At 40.0% G+C, this 17,407-nt stretch overlaps 1 protein-coding gene across 7 annotated transcripts in view; it reads left to right on the top strand.

The window, feature by feature from the left end:
- Nucleotides 1-17,407, top strand: part of FREM1 (FRAS1 related extracellular matrix 1) — a 105,242-nt gene that overhangs the window by 37,842 nt on the left and 49,993 nt on the right. For all 7 annotated transcript variants that reach the window (XM_054032427.1, XM_054032428.1, XM_054032429.1 and 4 more), the window contains 10 exons: nt 861-1,057; nt 2,671-2,761; nt 4,802-4,969; nt 5,265-5,473; nt 6,003-6,096; nt 9,133-9,385; nt 11,086-11,283; nt 12,632-12,817; nt 15,502-15,698; nt 16,944-17,169. In XM_054032427.1, coding sequence (XP_053888402.1) covers nt 861-1,057; nt 2,671-2,761; nt 4,802-4,969; nt 5,265-5,473; nt 6,003-6,096; nt 9,133-9,385; nt 11,086-11,283; nt 12,632-12,817; nt 15,502-15,698; nt 16,944-17,169 — 1,819 coding nt within the window. The remainder of the gene's footprint in view (nt 1-860; nt 1,058-2,670; nt 2,762-4,801; nt 4,970-5,264; nt 5,474-6,002; nt 6,097-9,132; nt 9,386-11,085; nt 11,284-12,631; nt 12,818-15,501; nt 15,699-16,943; nt 17,170-17,407) is intronic.

The following is a 17,407-nucleotide window of genomic DNA, read 5'->3' as shown; positions in this document are numbered from 1 at the left end:
TCCTGTATATTTCTGTTATATATTATACATTAGTCCATCAGTTATTTTTCTGTGTGGATGTTTCAAAAAATAGGTACAGTGCCCTCCTGTCCTTAAGTAATATTTGACCACCTGTGCTTATGCGCAACCCTACAATAACAAAACCGTGAAACTGTAAGTAGAGCTGGTCAGAATTTTTTCTCAAAATGTGCTTTTGATGGAAAATGTTGCTTTTATCTAAATTGAAACATTTTGAAAAATATGACCATTTTGAATTCTTGCAGAGAAGTTATTTGTTTCAAAACAAAAAAATCATTTTGGAATTCCATTTCCGATTTCCACATTTCATTTCAGAATTTTAAAATGTTAGGATTTTTTAAAAAGTTTTTTACTTCTATATTATTTTTATTATTTTTACATTATTTCATGACATTGTAATAGTTTAAAAGTAAAATAAAAATAACAGAATATATAAAATAATTAAGGGCAGCTGCTACTTACTACTGGTTGAAATATCTTGTCTTCTGTTTCTGGTTTGCAGGAAATTTCAAAAATATTTGTTTTAGTTCCAAATGAGAATGAAAAGAACTTTTGAAATGTCAAACTTTCCCACGAAACAGAAATTCAGAGTTTTAACCAGCTCTGATTGTAAGGTCCTCAAACAAATAATAAGGAAGAATAACCAATATTACAATTGTATGAATGATGGAGGAAAAATTAAATGAAAAAAATGTGCTTCCATTTTAAAAGATTTGTTCAAATATTTTAAATATGAACTAAATTAACTCTGGTGGTTTCCTATAAGCATGATTCCAAGAGCATTTAGTGTGTTTCCAACATTCTACCAACCCTATGATATTTTTCTGTATTCTTTACTCTAGCTGGTGATAGTGCATATTATTCCTGTGGATGATCAGCTTCCAAAAGAAGCTTCTGGGGTTACCCGTCACCTCGCTGTTGAGGAAACTAAGATAGCTCATCTAACTAAGAAACATCTCCATTTCATAGACATGGAAGCACAAGAGAGAGAGCTCATCTACACAGTAACCACCTCCCCATTTTTCTCTTTTACTCATGGGTATGTGAGAGTGAATGTACACTCCTCATCACAGGAGATGGGCAGGCACCAAGTGGCAGGGGAAGTGTTGGTGGCAAAGTAAGGCTGTTGCCTGGGTGCACACACTAGGTTCCCAATCCTGCATCCATGGGCCTACCTATGTGGATCTAGTTGCAGGACCAGGATGTAGTGTATTAATAATCATGTGGGTCAAAGCCTAAAGCAACAGGACGTGAGGGGCAACATCAAGTGGTTAAAAGAGAGAGGCAGAGAACAGACAGACCCAGATTTTTTTTTCTTTTGTTTGACTTCACCTTGTATTTCACTGTGGCCTATTGGATGGTTGGTGGCCCATTTGGTGAGTTCAGCACCAGTACCCTCTCCAATTTACCAAGAGGAAAGAGTTTTGCTTACTACCACTGTGTAGCTCAGGGGATCAACACTTTTTTGTTTTGGAACAGACCAGCAAAGAGTCAATCTGTAACTCAGTGGTATGGTTATCTGTCAGCTGGATACATGGTTAATAGCCTTGAACAAGCCTGTGGGCTAATCAGAAGAACTGCAGCTGAAGCCTATAGTGGGCAGGAGAGAACTCAGAAGCCAGGTGTTGAGGATAACAGGAGGGAGATGGGCCTTTTAATATGTGTGTATGATATGAAGTTGATATACTCAAGACTGAAAAAAGTGGGTCCAAACTGTTCCGTAAGGTGTGAAGAAGATCATTCTAATAACTATAAGAATGTGAAGAGCTTAGGTCATCTTCATAAAACCGTAGCTTTGGAGTGGATCAAGTATTTTTAAAGGCTTTGCAAAGAAAATGGCGGAAATTGTTTGCACGAGGTTAAACAGAATAGCCTGTAGGGATCATGCTGAAGCTCCCAAAGCAAATAAATGGTCTCTTTGGAGGGGCTTTTTGTGTGTATATAAAAATTAAAATAAGAGATTTGTAATTTTGATGCACTTTGTTTGGCAAAGTCCCAGTATTAGAAAATTCTGTTTCAATGTTTTCAATGTTATCAATTATTTTTGCTGTGTGATTTGTCTTCAATACATGGGACAAGTTATTTTGAAAAAATAAATGGGTTGCCTTTGCCTTTTGTTTTGCCAAAAGATTGGTCCTTAGGAGGTGGAAAAGTTATTGTGTCTCACTTTTAAAAGACTAGAAAGTTGAGTTGTCAGAAATTGGTTCACATGAGCCTCTTATTTATAAGATTAATGAAAAATTTAAAGAATTTGATGTAATATAGAATTTCTTTTATCTAAAGAAAAATGAAAATATCAAGTGATAGGTATGTGAAGGGCCAGATTCTCAGCCAGTGTAAATCATCAAAGTGCCTGAAATGTGTGGGGACACTTTCGTGTGGAAGTCCAGGACTTTGTTCATAGTAAAGTAGTTGTTACTTTTTGGTGACCGGTTCATGGCTCATGATTCCTTTGTTCAGTTTTCTGTCACAGTTTGAAATCCATAATAAAGACATTTATGATAATGAAAAAAGAAAAGTAAATGAATTTTATTTCTATGCAGCTAGTGGTTGGTTGGTAGTGTTGAAGCACAAGATTGAATTGTAAGATTTTTTTCTCCTGTATTAGAAGTTTTTCTAATCAGCGCATAGTGTGTGTGTGTCTTTGTACAGCCCCTCCGATGCTGGGAAGTTGTTTATGGTGGACAGCATCCCCAAGCTAGTCAAGGATCCTTCTGTTCCAGCACTGAGATCATTCACTCAGGTTTGTTACTAAGTGATACCATACTGGAACCATACCTTTTTTAAGAACTGGCTCCAGTGGTGCTGTCATTTTTCCTCAAGTCACTTCCTTTCAGGTTTTCATGAGGCTTAGAAGTGGAAACCAACCCTAGCCAGTACTATCACTATCTCAGTTTAACAAACTCAAAATTCAGCTAACTCCATTCATATTTTTAAAGAAGTGTCTACCATGATTGCATTCCTCGCATAAGTAGACATAGCTCCTATTGAGACCAAAAGGAGTTGCACTTGCTCGTGTTGGAGACAAATTCAGCTCTAAGTATTTGACCTGAGTTGGGCATAATGTCAGGGTAAGAGATGGGTTCAACCTGGGCATGGTTTGGGTTTTGCAAAGCCCCATCAGTCTGATTTCTTATCGCCACTAAGATTCTTTCACATTGGCTGAACTCCGTTGGAGTAGTTCTGTGCATCCACATTTTTGTTTTAATTTTAAATAATTTAATAGAATCATAGGACTGGAAGGGACCTCAAGAGGTCATCTAGTCCAGTCCCCTGCACTCATGGCAGGGCTAAGTATTATCTAGACCATCTGTGACAGGTGTTTGTCTAACCTGCTCTTAAAAATCTCCAATGATGGAGATTCCATAACCTCCTGAGGCAATTTATTCCAGTGCTTAAGCACCATGACAGTTAGGAAGTTTTTCCTAATGTCCAATCTAAACCTCCCTTGCTGCAATTTAAGCCCATTGCTTCTTGTCCCATCCTTAGAGGTTAAGAAGAATAATTTTTCTCCCTTCTCCTCATAACAACCTTTTATGTACTTGAAAACTGTTATCATGTCCCTCCCTCAATCTTCTCTTTTCCAGACTAAAAAAACCCAATTTTTAAAATCTTCCCTCACAGGTCATGTTTTCTAGACCTTTAATAATTTTTGTTGCTCTTCTCGTGGACAAATTGGAGAAAGTCCAATCTTTCCTAAAAAGTGGTGCCCAGAACTGGACACAATACTCCAATTGAGGCCTAATCAGCACAGAGAGGAGAGGAAGAGTTATTTCTCGTGATTTGCTTACAACACTCCTGCTAATATATCCCAGAATGATGTTTGCTTTTTTTGCAACAGTGTTACACTGTTGACTCATATTTAGCTTGTGGTCCACTATGACCCCCAGATCTCTTTCTGCAGTACTCCTTCCAAGGCAGTCATTTCTAGTTTTGTATGTGTGAAACTGATTGTTCCTTCCTAAGTGGAGTACTTTGCATTTGTCCTTATTGAATTTTATCCTATTTACTTCAGACCATTTCTCCAGTTTGTCCAGATCATTTTGAATTATAATCCAATCCTCCAAAGCACTTGCAACCCCTCCTAGCTTGGTCTCATCCACAATTATCATCCATGTTGCAGTTTTTTATTATGCTGTAGTTCAATAAATCCCATTCTTATTAACATTTGTAAACTGCCTGGCCATTACAATTTACTGTATGGTTAATGTTGCAAAGCAGTTTTCCTTATAGCCTTTTAATTGGAGTCCTGAACCACTCAGTCAGGTGCATAAGATCAGTTTTTGGACGAGAGACTTTGCTGATAGTTTTAGTCTACTTTAGTATCTTGTTGTGATTTGGGTAAACAAAGGATGTGCAAATAATAAATATTGCTAATGACAAATTCAGAGATCTCTGGAATTCAGAGATGTACAGATACTGTAGTGAATGTAGTATTAAAAGCTACGCTTTGATAACTGTGATTATTTAAAAGTCATTATATAAAAAAGGTTTTGGGGATGGCATACCTCATCCAGGCTGAGGCCCCCATCTTCTGTTTCCAGTTGTAAATTGTACCTCCACAAATCTGGGTCTTTGCATTTCTATCTAGCTAATTCATAGTTAGAGGTGCAGATACTCAGATTTGTGCCAGTAGTTGAAATGTGGGTGCAAACATTCAGATGGGAATTTTGTGGGCACAGATCATATCCAAAGCAAAGGTCATCTTTCTGAAAACGTACCTTCAGATTTTAAATGACAGTTTCCCTTTTTTCTTTCTTTCTTTTTTCCTCACATTTTGCAGCATGCTGTGAACTACATGAAAGTTGCCTATATGCCCCCTATCCAGGACATTGGGCCTGAACCTCAGCATGTCCAGTTTATTTTTTCAGTCAGCAATCAGCATGGAGGCACTTTGTATAGGATCTGTTTTAATATTACAGTTCTTCCAGTGGACAATCAAGCTCCAGAGGTACATCTGTGTGTGTGTGGGAGGGAGGAAGTGAATCTCTGAATATTAATATGGTTTTCCTAGACAGATAGAATACTGCTGTAATGATCCATCTGTTATTGATTGGTGGCTGGGGGCAATATTTGCTCTATGTGTTGTGGTAAGTTCCTTACGTCCTCCCAGCATATGACAAATGAGTTATGCCTTTGGTGTTTTGATATTTATTGTGTTGCATCTTTTAAACCCAAATGCTCTTTCTAGTTCAAATTTAAAGGTGCAGAGGGAAATGGTAATTCATCTCTCCCCCTCTGTTCAGGTATTTACAAATAACTTGAAAGTGGAAGAAGGGGGACTGTGCACCATTACAGGGAGCCATATTCTGATGTCAGATGTGGACACAAAACAGGAGAACCTCCACATCTACCTTCAGAGGCTGCCGCTGCATGGAATGGTAGAACTGGATGGATTTCCCATGAACAAAGGTGACAGGTTCACCTGCCAGGACTTGCACATGTTAAAAGTCAGGTGAGAAAAGGTCCTGCTTTTAGTTTTGTTACTATTAGTTCTCACCATCAAACTGGTGTTAAATTCCAAGAGCCTCAGTTTGTGTGAGTTGGCAAAGTCTGACCCCAATGGAGCTCAACAAATGTACACCAGCTGAGCCTCTGGCCTATAATGTTCTCTGCAGATTCTTAAGTTTGCATTAAAAATAATATTATAGCATCACCATATGATGAATGAGCAGGCCATAAAACTGAGTCAGGAAACCATGTTGTATTGTGGTGCAGGGCCGCCCAGAGGGGAGGAGGGGTAGGTGGGGCAATTTGCCCCAGGCCCCGCAGGGGCCCCCACGAGAATATAGTATTCTATAGTATTGCAACTTTTTTTTTATGGAAGGGGCCCCCAAAATTGCTTTGCCCCAGGCCCCCTGAATCCTCTGGGCGGCCCTGTTGTGGTGGGTAGTTGGGTAGTATTGTCTTGCAGTGCTTGCTGTTCTTCTTGATGCAGAGACACGTTGTCCATGTGAAATTAGTGCAGAACTTAATTCCCACAGGTATCAGCATGATGGCTCTGAGACTCTGCATGATGACATCCTCTTTGCAGCCACAGATGGGATTAATTCTTTAGAGTTTGTCCTACAGGTCAAGGTCAGTGTGTTGCTCCCTGCTTGTACTCATGAGGGCATTCATCCGCATAGAAAATGATAAAGTATCAGTTTTGAAGCCTTCAGAGCTCCTCAGAAATTGGAAGGAGTTAGACTATATGGGATTTTTGCTGTTCGCTTTGGAGCTTATGTGACAATATTGGTTAGAGAGCAAATTTGGCAGGTACAAGTGATGAGACATCTGCACCTGCTCCTGCTTAGCCCCTACTGTCAGGAATGAATCCCCAGAATTAAACATGGAGCGTGTGTCAGATCAGTGAAAGAGAGAGTTTTCTTTCTGAAGATATAAATTCCACGCTTAGAGGGACACTGCAAAGTGATATTCTTTATTTTTTTTAAAACAAACTTTACTTCCATATCTGTGCTCCTAATAACTCCACAGAATGCTTGGCTTGGCTTGGCTTGCGAAAGCTGCAATGAAGTGTTTGAACCAGTATGTTTTCATTGGAATTAAAGAAAAATCACAAAATCTTTTGACCATTAGGTTGTGTAAATGTTTGTTTCTACAAAACCTAAATTTGAGGCTGGACTTGATCTGATAGAGTCCCTCTGAGATTTTTGTACTTTGTATTTGTAAAGATAAAGGATGTATCGTCACACTACCTCCTCCAGAGCACCCCCTCGTGGCCAGAGATGGCTCTGCAGCGCCCTACTTCAGTTTCCCCCTTCAAAGAGCTTCTTTAAAAAATTCCACACAAGCTTTTTTGTTCAATAATGCCCTTCCTACCAGGGTCCAATTTATTGGCATAAGACACAATTCCAAAACTCTGTCCTGGGGCTTCTTAATTTCCCCAGGTTTGCTCTCTGGAGCTCTTCCCAGCCTTGATAGGCCATTCTCAGCCCTATGTGGCTGGATACTTTTTCTACTTCCATGGAATCCGCTGTCCCTGGCCTTCAGCCTGCTCACTCAAGCTCTTCTGCAGTCTTTGCCACAGCTTCCTCTGAACATTCCCCCTTCTGTCTGCAGCTTCCCGCTGCTTTTATTGGGGAATCACCTGATCCCTGCTCAGGTGTGCCATCTTAGTAAGAAAGGTTGGCTGGCCCCAAGCCTCTAGCCCTTAATGGGGCAAGCCACCCTGTTACAGGGCAAAAATATGCAGAAGTGCCTGGAGTGCTGAAGCCATGTGTATTTACATGCTAGTTAATATTAAAGCACAGTTGCTAGCGAAGAACTAGAATCAGTCCCAGCAATTCCCTAAAGCCAGAGTTGCCAAACATTTTCATAGGATGGGCCACCTCTTAGTAGAGAGATCATCTAGTAAACCCTCGCCCCTCCAAATCATGCTCCAGTTTGTGATCGCACAGTGTCCCACTAGCAATAGGGAATCGCACGTGTGAGATTTTGCAGTGTTGCTGTCCCAATTGCTCAAAAATCATGAGTCAGGGCCCCCGAGAATCATGAGAATGGCTTTAAAATTATGAGATTTTTAAAAAATACATATGGGGCTCTTTTTATTTACTGTCAATGTTTTTTCCCTGAGGTCACATTTTCAAGCTTTACTTTACAATCATCAGGGTTAGAAACTCACTTTTTAAATGAAAGCTAACGTGTGATTACATGACTCCAGGAAATGGGACTTTAAGAAAACATCCAATATTGTGAGATGAGAATCCTGAGAATTGGAAACAGACTTGTCCATGTGTCTGTGCACGAGGAATTGCCACATGTAGAAGTTGTCTCCCCTTACACACACACACACACACACACACCCATGTGCATGCACAGTTCCTCTGGCTGGACCTGAATCAAGGCATCTGCACTAAGTGATCATTTCAACAATCCTAACCGGTTATGGAGACTCCATAATTAAATTTAGTGATGATGATAATACTTCTGTATTGCATTTCATCAGAGAATCACAAAGCATTTTCCATTCATTTAATACCACACAATATCCCTTTGAGGTAGATAACTACTATACCAATTTTATGGGTGGGGAAACTGATACACAGAGAAGTGAAGTGGCTTGCCCAGGACATGGATGCAGTGAGTTGTAGCCCAGCCGACAGTGTTCCGATTGCCAGTATCTGGTGCTAACTATCAGGGCCGGCTCCAGCATTTCTGCCGCCCCAAGCCAAAAAAAAAAAGCCGCGATTGGCAGCGGCAATTGAAAAAAAAAAAAAAAAAAAAAAGCCGCGATCGGCGGTGGCAGTTCAGCAGCAGGTCCTTTGCTCCTAGAGGGAGTGAGGGACCTGCCACCCCTGAATTGCCGCAGGTGCCGCCCCCTCCCTTGGCCGCCCCAAGCACCTGCTTGTTAAGCTGGTGCCTGGAGCCGGCCCTGCTAACCATTAGACCGTAGTAGGTGTAGTTTGGATTTGTTCTCTTTTTTTCCTCTTTCTTTTTGTGTAATCCATTAAAGAGCATCATCTGAGTTTCATATTGTTTTTGTTATACAACTTGAAGGCTTCTAAAACCCCAGAATGTTAGTCAGCAAAGGCATAATTTTCCTTCCTCTGTGGTAAACTCCCAACTATATAAAATTGAAAAGCCAAATTCACCACTGGTGTACACTGATGCATTTCCACTGAAATCAATGGAGTTGCACTGGCTTAGACAAGTAGTGAACTTGGCCCAAAATTCCAGGCCTATACTCCTTGATTTCCACCCCTGCCACAAGTTATCAGGACATGTCTTTTAGGTCCAGTGGTCCCTATCCGTGCCCTATCAAAGATGCACTGCCGCATGCATTTGTTTTCTGATGGGTTATGAATGGCACTGCTGCTTCATATCAACATTTATTCATGGGGCTGACTGAACCCTGCTGCATTTCCTTAGTCCTTAGTCGGACAAAATTCCCATTGACTTCAGTCTGACTATTGTGACTTCATTGTGAGATCCTCTTAAATGAGAGACTCGGGATTTAATTTAATTCATTCCATTTTTTGGCCTATTTTCTATATCTGCAAGTCTAATCATTCACTTTGGTTGAGCATGCCCCATGTTTCCTCCCAGTGAACTGTGCTTGCAAGGAAAAGTGTTGTGTACTTTAGGTGAAACTGTATGTGTTTTTCTGTTTAGGTGCTACCTGTAAATGATGAGCCACCTATCATGAAAGATGGCCTCATTCCCCTAATACAATGTCCAGAGGGTGAGGAAGTGGTCATCACCTCAGAGTACATTTATGCCACCGATGCAGACAGCGATGACATGAAACTGACTTTTATGCTGGCTCGACAGCCCTACTATGGGGTTGTGAGGAAAGCTGGTATCGTTGTGGATCGCTTCTCCCAAGCGGACGTTGTCTCTGGAGTAGTGACCTACAAGCATACTAGTAAGTGAGACTAGAAGAGCACTAGATTGGAGGTGTAGCCAGATAGCTCTGGGATCTTGTGTAAATCCAGATAACTCTGGCAGCTCATCACTAGGAGATGCTAAACGCCTGCATCTACACTACTGCATATAAATAACCACATGCAAACACAGCTGTGAAACATAGTTGTGGCCCAAATGTGTCGTGTAACACTTTCTAATTGCCTGTTGGGATGGGAAGCGATCTCATAGCCAATTTATAGAATCATGGTTCTACCTGTAGAACCATGATTCGACCTGTAAATACATTTACTATGCTTGATACCTAGACTAAAATATGGTTCCTGAACATGGTAAAAAAAAAAAAAAAAGTCTTAACATTTTTTTGCAACTGTGAGCATGTTTCACACCTATGTTTGGATAAATTAGATTATTTTTATACTCCAGAGAGTGATATAGAGATTCAGTAGAACAACACCAATGATTTGGGGGAGTCCTCAACAGACACATGTGTTCTGGAAAGTTTACAGTCCTTTTGCACTAGAAGGTAAATTATGTTGTGGTTTGACAGAAAACCATAATTTTAGCAAGGGGGTCTTTTTGTTTTGTTTTTAAAAATAAATCAGCTTTTCTAGAAACTTCATAGATGGTTTGGATTCATTTGATTACATTTTGTGCTCCAGGCATTTGCATGTCAAAAGAGCACCGGTGATTGCACATGCAAATCAAGGCCAGTTACAGCTCCCTGAGAGTTTGGCCATTAGAATACTCTTCAAGGATTTCCCCTGGATAATAAGTGTTTTCCTTCTATATGTGTGTGTGAACACTATTGTTCCAACTCTTGTTTCAGAATCTCCAGTTCTGCCATGCTTAGCTCATAATTTTGTTCTAGAATTGAGAATAGACTTGACCTTTTCACTGTGATTTCTATCTGTTGTTAAAGGAGCAGCTGTAATTTGAGCATGGAGGGAAGCAGTTGAATATGGTCACTCTTGATATACTTATTTGTTAACATCATAGAGGAATTAAATGACTCTACACCCCGAGAGGTTATTCAGGCAAAATTGAGGTTACTTTGGAGGTGGCATAATAGCATTTATTATTATAGGATTTAGTTGTCCATTTAGCAGTAAACCACCATGTTTGGAAGTGTCAGTTTTTTGGGGGATATGCAGCACATATGGATCTGAATATTTCTAAGTCTATAAAAACATCCTGGCGCGATGTTGTTGTATCTTCTTCATACGTCCTTCTGTCAATTCTGTCCAGGACATGGATGTATTTCCATCCTCCATAGGAAGATTGTCAGTGTTTTAGGAATTATGGGCCTGTTCTCCATTGATACATAGGGGATTTGCGACAAGTAACTCCTTTCCTTGACAAAGTGGGTTTTGAGCATTAATCGGTCATGTATGAAATAGACCCCTGGAGGCAAAAGATACAAAGTAGATTATTTATAGTAAATAGCATTGATTAAGATACCATTTCTTCATCTTGCTCTTTCAACAGAGAAGGGCTGTATATAGACTCAGCTTCTATCTCTGAAAAACAGAGAACCAAGCAGTTTCAGCTCTTTCATTTGAATTTTGTTGTTTTTTAGCCTGTCTTTATGTCACAATTTACCCTCAGAATATTGTGGATGGTCCATAATTGATACAAGTCACTGCTTCATTGAGTTTTGGTTTCTTATTGTAGAACATCATCTGTAGCATGTTTTTCCAGGTGGGGAGATTGGCCTGACTCCTTGTTTTGACACCCTAACCTTGGTTATCTCTGATGGTGAAGCTGGCATGGATGTGAATGACTGCTGTTATGATGGACTTCTTCCTCCTCCAGTACCACTTCATGATTCCTTTCCAGTATATGACCTTAACATGAGTGTATTTCCAGTGGACAACCAGCCACCATCCATTGCAATTGGTGAAAAGCTTCCTCTTTATTTCTAGTCTATTATCTTATATCCTGAATAACCTGGTGTTGGCTAGAGGCTAGATTCTCAATATTTGCTAGCACCAAAAACTGACCAGACAGGAAGATAAACATGCAAAACTTTTAGATCATATCGACCAATTTTTCACACAGGCAGCCTTCTTTTCTGCAGGCACAGTTTGCACCTAGAATTCAATTTCAAGTGCAAATCTGAGTAACTGCCCCTAGCTGTTTGACTCAGTGTGCAGATCAGGTAGTTAAAGATTCAAGTACTCAGATCTGCCCCCACTTTTCATCCTTGCAAGTGCCTGCAGAAAATTAGGCGGAACCTCAGCCCTTTGAAAATGTACTCTATATGCTTCTGTGTAATAAACAGATAGAATAATAGAAATGGTCCTGAACTAAAAACCCAGATCCAAACAGCTCTGAACTTCACAAGAATTCAGAACTGAACTTGGATCCAGATTAGATAACTGTCAGGGTTACACAAAACAAAAATATAGCCATAAATATCTCTCTACTTTATCCTATTACTTCTTAGCATGCATTTTACAAACTGGCCTTTTCCATACGAAGGGAGAGGGGTAATATTTATAGTACTTCCACTTTATGCTGTTAATTAATGAAGACAAAGATAAGTTGCATTGTACACTTAATTCATAATACATGTAGAGCCAGATTTTCAATTGTTCTTGCAAGGTTCAAAAAACAAATAGTAAAGAAAATAAGTCATCTTGTAGTTGATAGCCTAAATTTAATCTGTCAACAGATTCCATTGACTTTGATGGGCTTTGGATCAGGCCCATAGTGCCTGTCATAAAGATACACTTTCTATGGATGTATCTTTTCTTTTATAATGTCATTTTTAATGCCATTTACTGTAGGCATTGGGTATATGTTCTGTATTGCAAAAGAACATTTAAACATATGTATGGGTAGCTTTGTAATTTGCAGCCTATCACCCGAGCAATGTTCTGGAAATGAAGTATTGTCCCAGCAGGGAAATTAAACACCGATGCATGAAAAATTATTCATTATGAGCAATTCGTAACAGCTCTCAGGCAATTAATGCTCTGACAAACAGAGGTAACAACTGATCTTGAGCAGCACATAAACCATACTTAATGGCTTATCAGTAAAATTGTTTTGTGATTTTCTCCCCCTGCCCCCACCCACCTGCTTACATGATGAGAAAGTGGAGTTGATACCATGATTAGAAAACATTTGTACCAGCCTGTTTGTAGTGAGGTTTCCCATCAGCTATTGTGCCAATTTCTTTAGTAAAATATCCCAGTAAGTTGAGTTAAATAATACTCATCATCATATCATTTGTGTCTAGGTGCCATGTTTGTTGTGGATGAGGGTTTCTCAGCTGTCGTTACCGCTAACAATTTGTTTGCTACTGACCCCGACACCGCAGCAGATGACTTAGAGTTTGTTTTGGTTTCTCCTCCCCAGTTTGGTTACATTGAAAATATACTACCTTCCCCTGGATTTGAGAAGAGCAACATTGGTATAAGTATAGGTATGTGTAGACACAATGGCAAGAACACCAATACTGTACATGTTACATACATGGCTAATGGACTGCCAGGCAGTAGGCTGATGTGTAGTCACGGCAGGTGCATGCTTTAATTTAGTCTTTATTGGGAAGGCAGGTGTACATAAATAAGGAGCACTGAGGCTGTGTGTAGGGGATTCAAAGAGAGAATGTAACCCTGTGAACATGAAGAATTGGCACTCAGATAAATTAAGCATATTTAAGATTTACACATTTGAGTTGCAGTCTGTGTTAGAAATGACAATATATTAACCTATTTTCTCTACTCTGCCACTTCACATTTCTTCTGAACTCCCTCCTTCCCCACACACACTTCTGTTTTTCATTAGTAAAGTACTATAGGCAAGATTTTTAAAAACGGATGCCTCAAGATACACTCTAAGCCTACATTTTCAAAAATGACTAGTGATTTTGGTTGCCTCAATTTTTTTTTTTTGGGTGTCCATCTTCAGACACTTTAAAGGAGCCTAATTTTCAAAGCACGAGTGTGGTGCATTTTCTGAAAGTCAGGGCTCTTACTGGTGTTTCAGGTTGGGCACCCCCAAATCACTAGTCACTCTTGAAAATGTAGATAGGTAGGATTTTCACAAGGATCTAAGTGACTGAGTGGCACAAGTCCCAATGACTTCCAGTGGTTTTTATGCTCCTCAGTCATTTAGGTACTTCAGAAAATCCCACCCAAAGTCCCTATTTAGGCAAACCTTTTCCTATCTACTTACTTGCGTTTACTCATTTAGGGCTAGATTGTGCAAACCACACATCTTCCATAGTGAGGGGTGGTGTAGAGCTGCAGTATCCCAGGAGGAGTACCATGTGAGGCATTTGGTCTCAAGAAGATAGAGTGCTTCTTGGAGATCCCCAGTGTACGGGGGGCTGGAAGGGTGAAGCATGTGCCCTGCTACATCATTTCATAGGATGCAATATACTCCTCCCATGGATGTGTCTATACAGCCCGCAACAGCAAACCTCCCAGTTTGGGCCAACAGACTTGGGCCAATGTGGCTCACGCCAGTGCTCTAAAAATAGCTGTGTAGACAGTGAGTTGAAGTTGCAGCTTGGTTGCTGAAGCCTATGGAGGGGAGTGGGCTTCAGAGCCACAACTTCAAAGCGTTGTCTAGATCAATGGTTCTCAACCAGGGGTATGGGTACCCGTGGGGGTACACTGAGAACTTCCAGGGGGTTCATCAACTCATCTAGATGTTTACCTAGTTTTACAACAGGCTACATAAAATGCCCTAGCGCAGTCAGTACAAACTAAAATTTCATCCATGACTTGTTTATACTGCTCGATATACTCTACACTGAAATGTAGTACAATATTTATAGTCTAATTGATTTATAATATGGTAAAAAAGAGAAAGTAAGCAATTTTTCAGTAATAGTGTGCGGTGACACTTGTATTTTTATGTGCGATTTTGTAAGCAAGTAATTTTCAAGTGAGGAGAAACTTGGGGGTATGCAAGACAAATCAGACTCCTGAAAGGGGTACAGTAGTCTGGAAAGGTAGAGATCCACTGTTGACCCAAGCTGGGAGGCTCGCTTTCATGGGCTATGTAGACATACCTTGTGTGGCTAGCTAGCAGAGCTGGCTTGTGATTGGCAGGAATGCAGCCATGGCTCTTCCTTTCCCCTTCCCCCTCCCCATATTCCCTTTGGGCACTAATGTATCCCAGACAAATAAAGAAGCAACAGTTCCTGTGGTACCTTGAGCGTCAGCTCACCCCTTATACATGCTGCACAAGGAGTGGGAGGAGAGGCTTTTTATTTCTGTCACTCCACTACACCCTCAGATAAGGGCCAGGCAGACTTTGGCTCTAAATGAAAAAGAAATCTACACAAGAGTTAAGAAACTGTGATGTAGATCTGTTCCTGCCTTGTCCAATTTACCTAAGCCACTTCCCACATTGGACTGATCATAAGCAGATTTGATTGGTTGGGAGGGCAACTCTTGGCTTACATCTACAGCTGCAGTGTAAGAAGCAGCATGACGCTGTTCACAGTGATGTGAGATTACCTCTGTTGGGAAAAGTCTGCATTTCTTTTTACTCTAAATCTCCTGAGCTAGGCTGGATTTGAAAGAAATTGAACATGACAGGTCAAATTCATTCCTGCTGTAACTTCACCTTGAGATCGAAGAATTAACATTTCTCCAGGATGGAAGATGTGCTCTTTAGGCTTGGTCTATATTTAAAAGTTAGGTCAACATAGCTACATCAGTCAAGGGTGTGAAAAAACCCACTCCTGTCTGACATAAATATGTTGACCTAACCCCCCAGTGTAGACACAGCTATGTCAATAGAAGAATGTTTCCATCAACATATACCTAACTTCATTTGGGGAACTGGTGTCCCCATACTGATAGAAAAAATCCTTCCGGTGTCTACACTATGGAATTATGCTGGTGTAGCTACACAAATGTAATTATGCCAGTATAGTCTCCATAGTGTAGACATGAACTTGGTGTGTTTTATTTAGGGCCCATATTCCCTTGCTTCCTCAGCATTAAGAATGCTAAAAGATATGTAAAACCCAAATTATTTGTATCTGGAATGAACATGGATTTACAAGTGTTTAATGGGTTACAGTGTTTGTTAAAAGGGAATCCGAATAAATGTTCTGTTAATTTGTCATCTTTTTGAATTCTCTAGCTTCATTTCAGCTGAAACATCTGAAAGCCTTGCATATAAATTATGTGCAGTCCAGGCACGTGAGGACAGAACCAACTTCAGACCAGTTTATGATTTATGTCACTGATGGGAAGCATCATTCAGTGGAGACCCCATTTTATGTCCTGATCAACCCAACAAATGATGAAGTCCCAGAATTCATAGCAAGGAACATAACTGTAAGGAAAGATACTACAAAATACTAGATATCTAATGACTTTCTATGCCAGAAAATATATAGCCAATGGCTCCTTTTTAATATACATATTAGTATCTTTCAGGGAACCTATTCCCCTTCTTTTGGTCTGCTGTGTGAAATTCAGCCCTGTGCAGGGAAACACAAGGCCTATTCAACACATAAGTCTCATATCAGCCCTTAAAATAAGGTGTTAATGTTGCACGGGCCTTGTGCTGGTGCTCTGCACAAGAGTGAATTTCACCAATTACCAACTTTAGTAGTATTTTAAATACTTACCTGAGCAGACTTGATTTACTGTAATGTCTATGTATATTTATCTCATGTCTTGTATGTACATATTTGTGTATATACACACATAGATGTAGCTCCAATATATTTCATGACCCCAAAACTCAGCATGCCCAGAGCTAAAAGCCACTTCACTGATGATTTGTATGATTCTCAGTTTCCTTTACAATACTCTGGTACAAGAAATTGTCATGGTAAAAAAAGAACTTTCCTGCAGACCAAAAAAAAAAAAAAAAAAAAAGGGGGGGGGGGAGGAGGGAGGGGAAGATAATATTACCTTGGAAACATAGGATGAAATCCCAGCCGCAGTTGCCATTGACTTCAATAGCGTCAGGATTTCACCTGTCATCAATCCCACAGAATTGATGTGCAATTGGGGTATATGCGATGTTTCACAATATTAAATTTTTTCAAACTGTGTGGATCATCTTCCATGTAGCCGCCTCTTAATGTATGTAAGAGTGGTTATGGTCAGAAGCATGACCATATAAAAATGGCATCTTCTTATTCATTCCTGGCCAGATTCTCAGCTTGGCCCCAGGAGAGAGAGGAGAATCAGGGAGCTGGTTTCTTGTGTTTTGTTGAGCTATAAGGGGCAATTCCTGCAAATACTTACTGCTGAGCATAACAACATTTACTACTGTGAATAGTCCCATTGACTTCAAAAAGGCTGCCATAGTAGTAAGCACTGTGCTGGTAAGTAAGTAAGAGCTCAAAGAATCAGACTTTTAAACAATAAAAGAATCTTTGCTAAGGAGGTGGAGGGTTGTTTTTCCCTTTTGGTTTCAGAGGCACCTCTGATGATTTGTGGGAGGGACCTGGCTGCTCTCTGTGAGGGAAGAGGATTCCATTTCTTAAAGAAAGAAAGAAAGAAAGAAACTACTCTTTCTACAGAAAAATCATGGTTATTGTTGCTTTGTTTTGTTTTGCTGCTCAGGTGCAGGAGGGCCAAATGAAAGAACTGGATCCCTCTGTAATCAACGTTATTGATCTGGATGTACCTCAAGATCGTTTGATGTTTACCATTGTCCAGCAACCCCAGCATGGATTCCTCATTAATGGAGTTTATGGCAATGATGTTATGAATTACAAAAGATTCATTAACAGTCACCACAATCATGAACGTCCTGTGCATAACTTTTCCATGGAGCTTCTTAAGAATGGTAAATGCAGCATTTCTTTTGCATCAGTCCTTTTGTTCCTTTAAAAATTCATACCAGACAAAGTGGCCTTGTAAGAAACATTCATTACTTATTCACCTGGCCTAGCTATAGTTTCATAGGAAAATTTAAGAATAGCAAATTAAATCTGAGTGGCATTTTCTGAGTTCAACATATTTAATCCCTTGGGAATCCCTCAAGAAGTTCATTCTTAGAAGCCTACACCTCAAGTTTCCTGTAA

This window comes from Malaclemys terrapin, chromosome 6 (assembly GCF_027887155.1).
Source record: "Malaclemys terrapin pileata isolate rMalTer1 chromosome 6, rMalTer1.hap1, whole genome shotgun sequence".
Classification (NCBI taxonomy): domain Eukaryota; kingdom Metazoa; phylum Chordata; order Testudines; family Emydidae; genus Malaclemys; species Malaclemys terrapin.
Note: the sequence above shows the minus strand (reverse complement) of the source record. Positions and strands in the feature narration are given on the sequence as shown.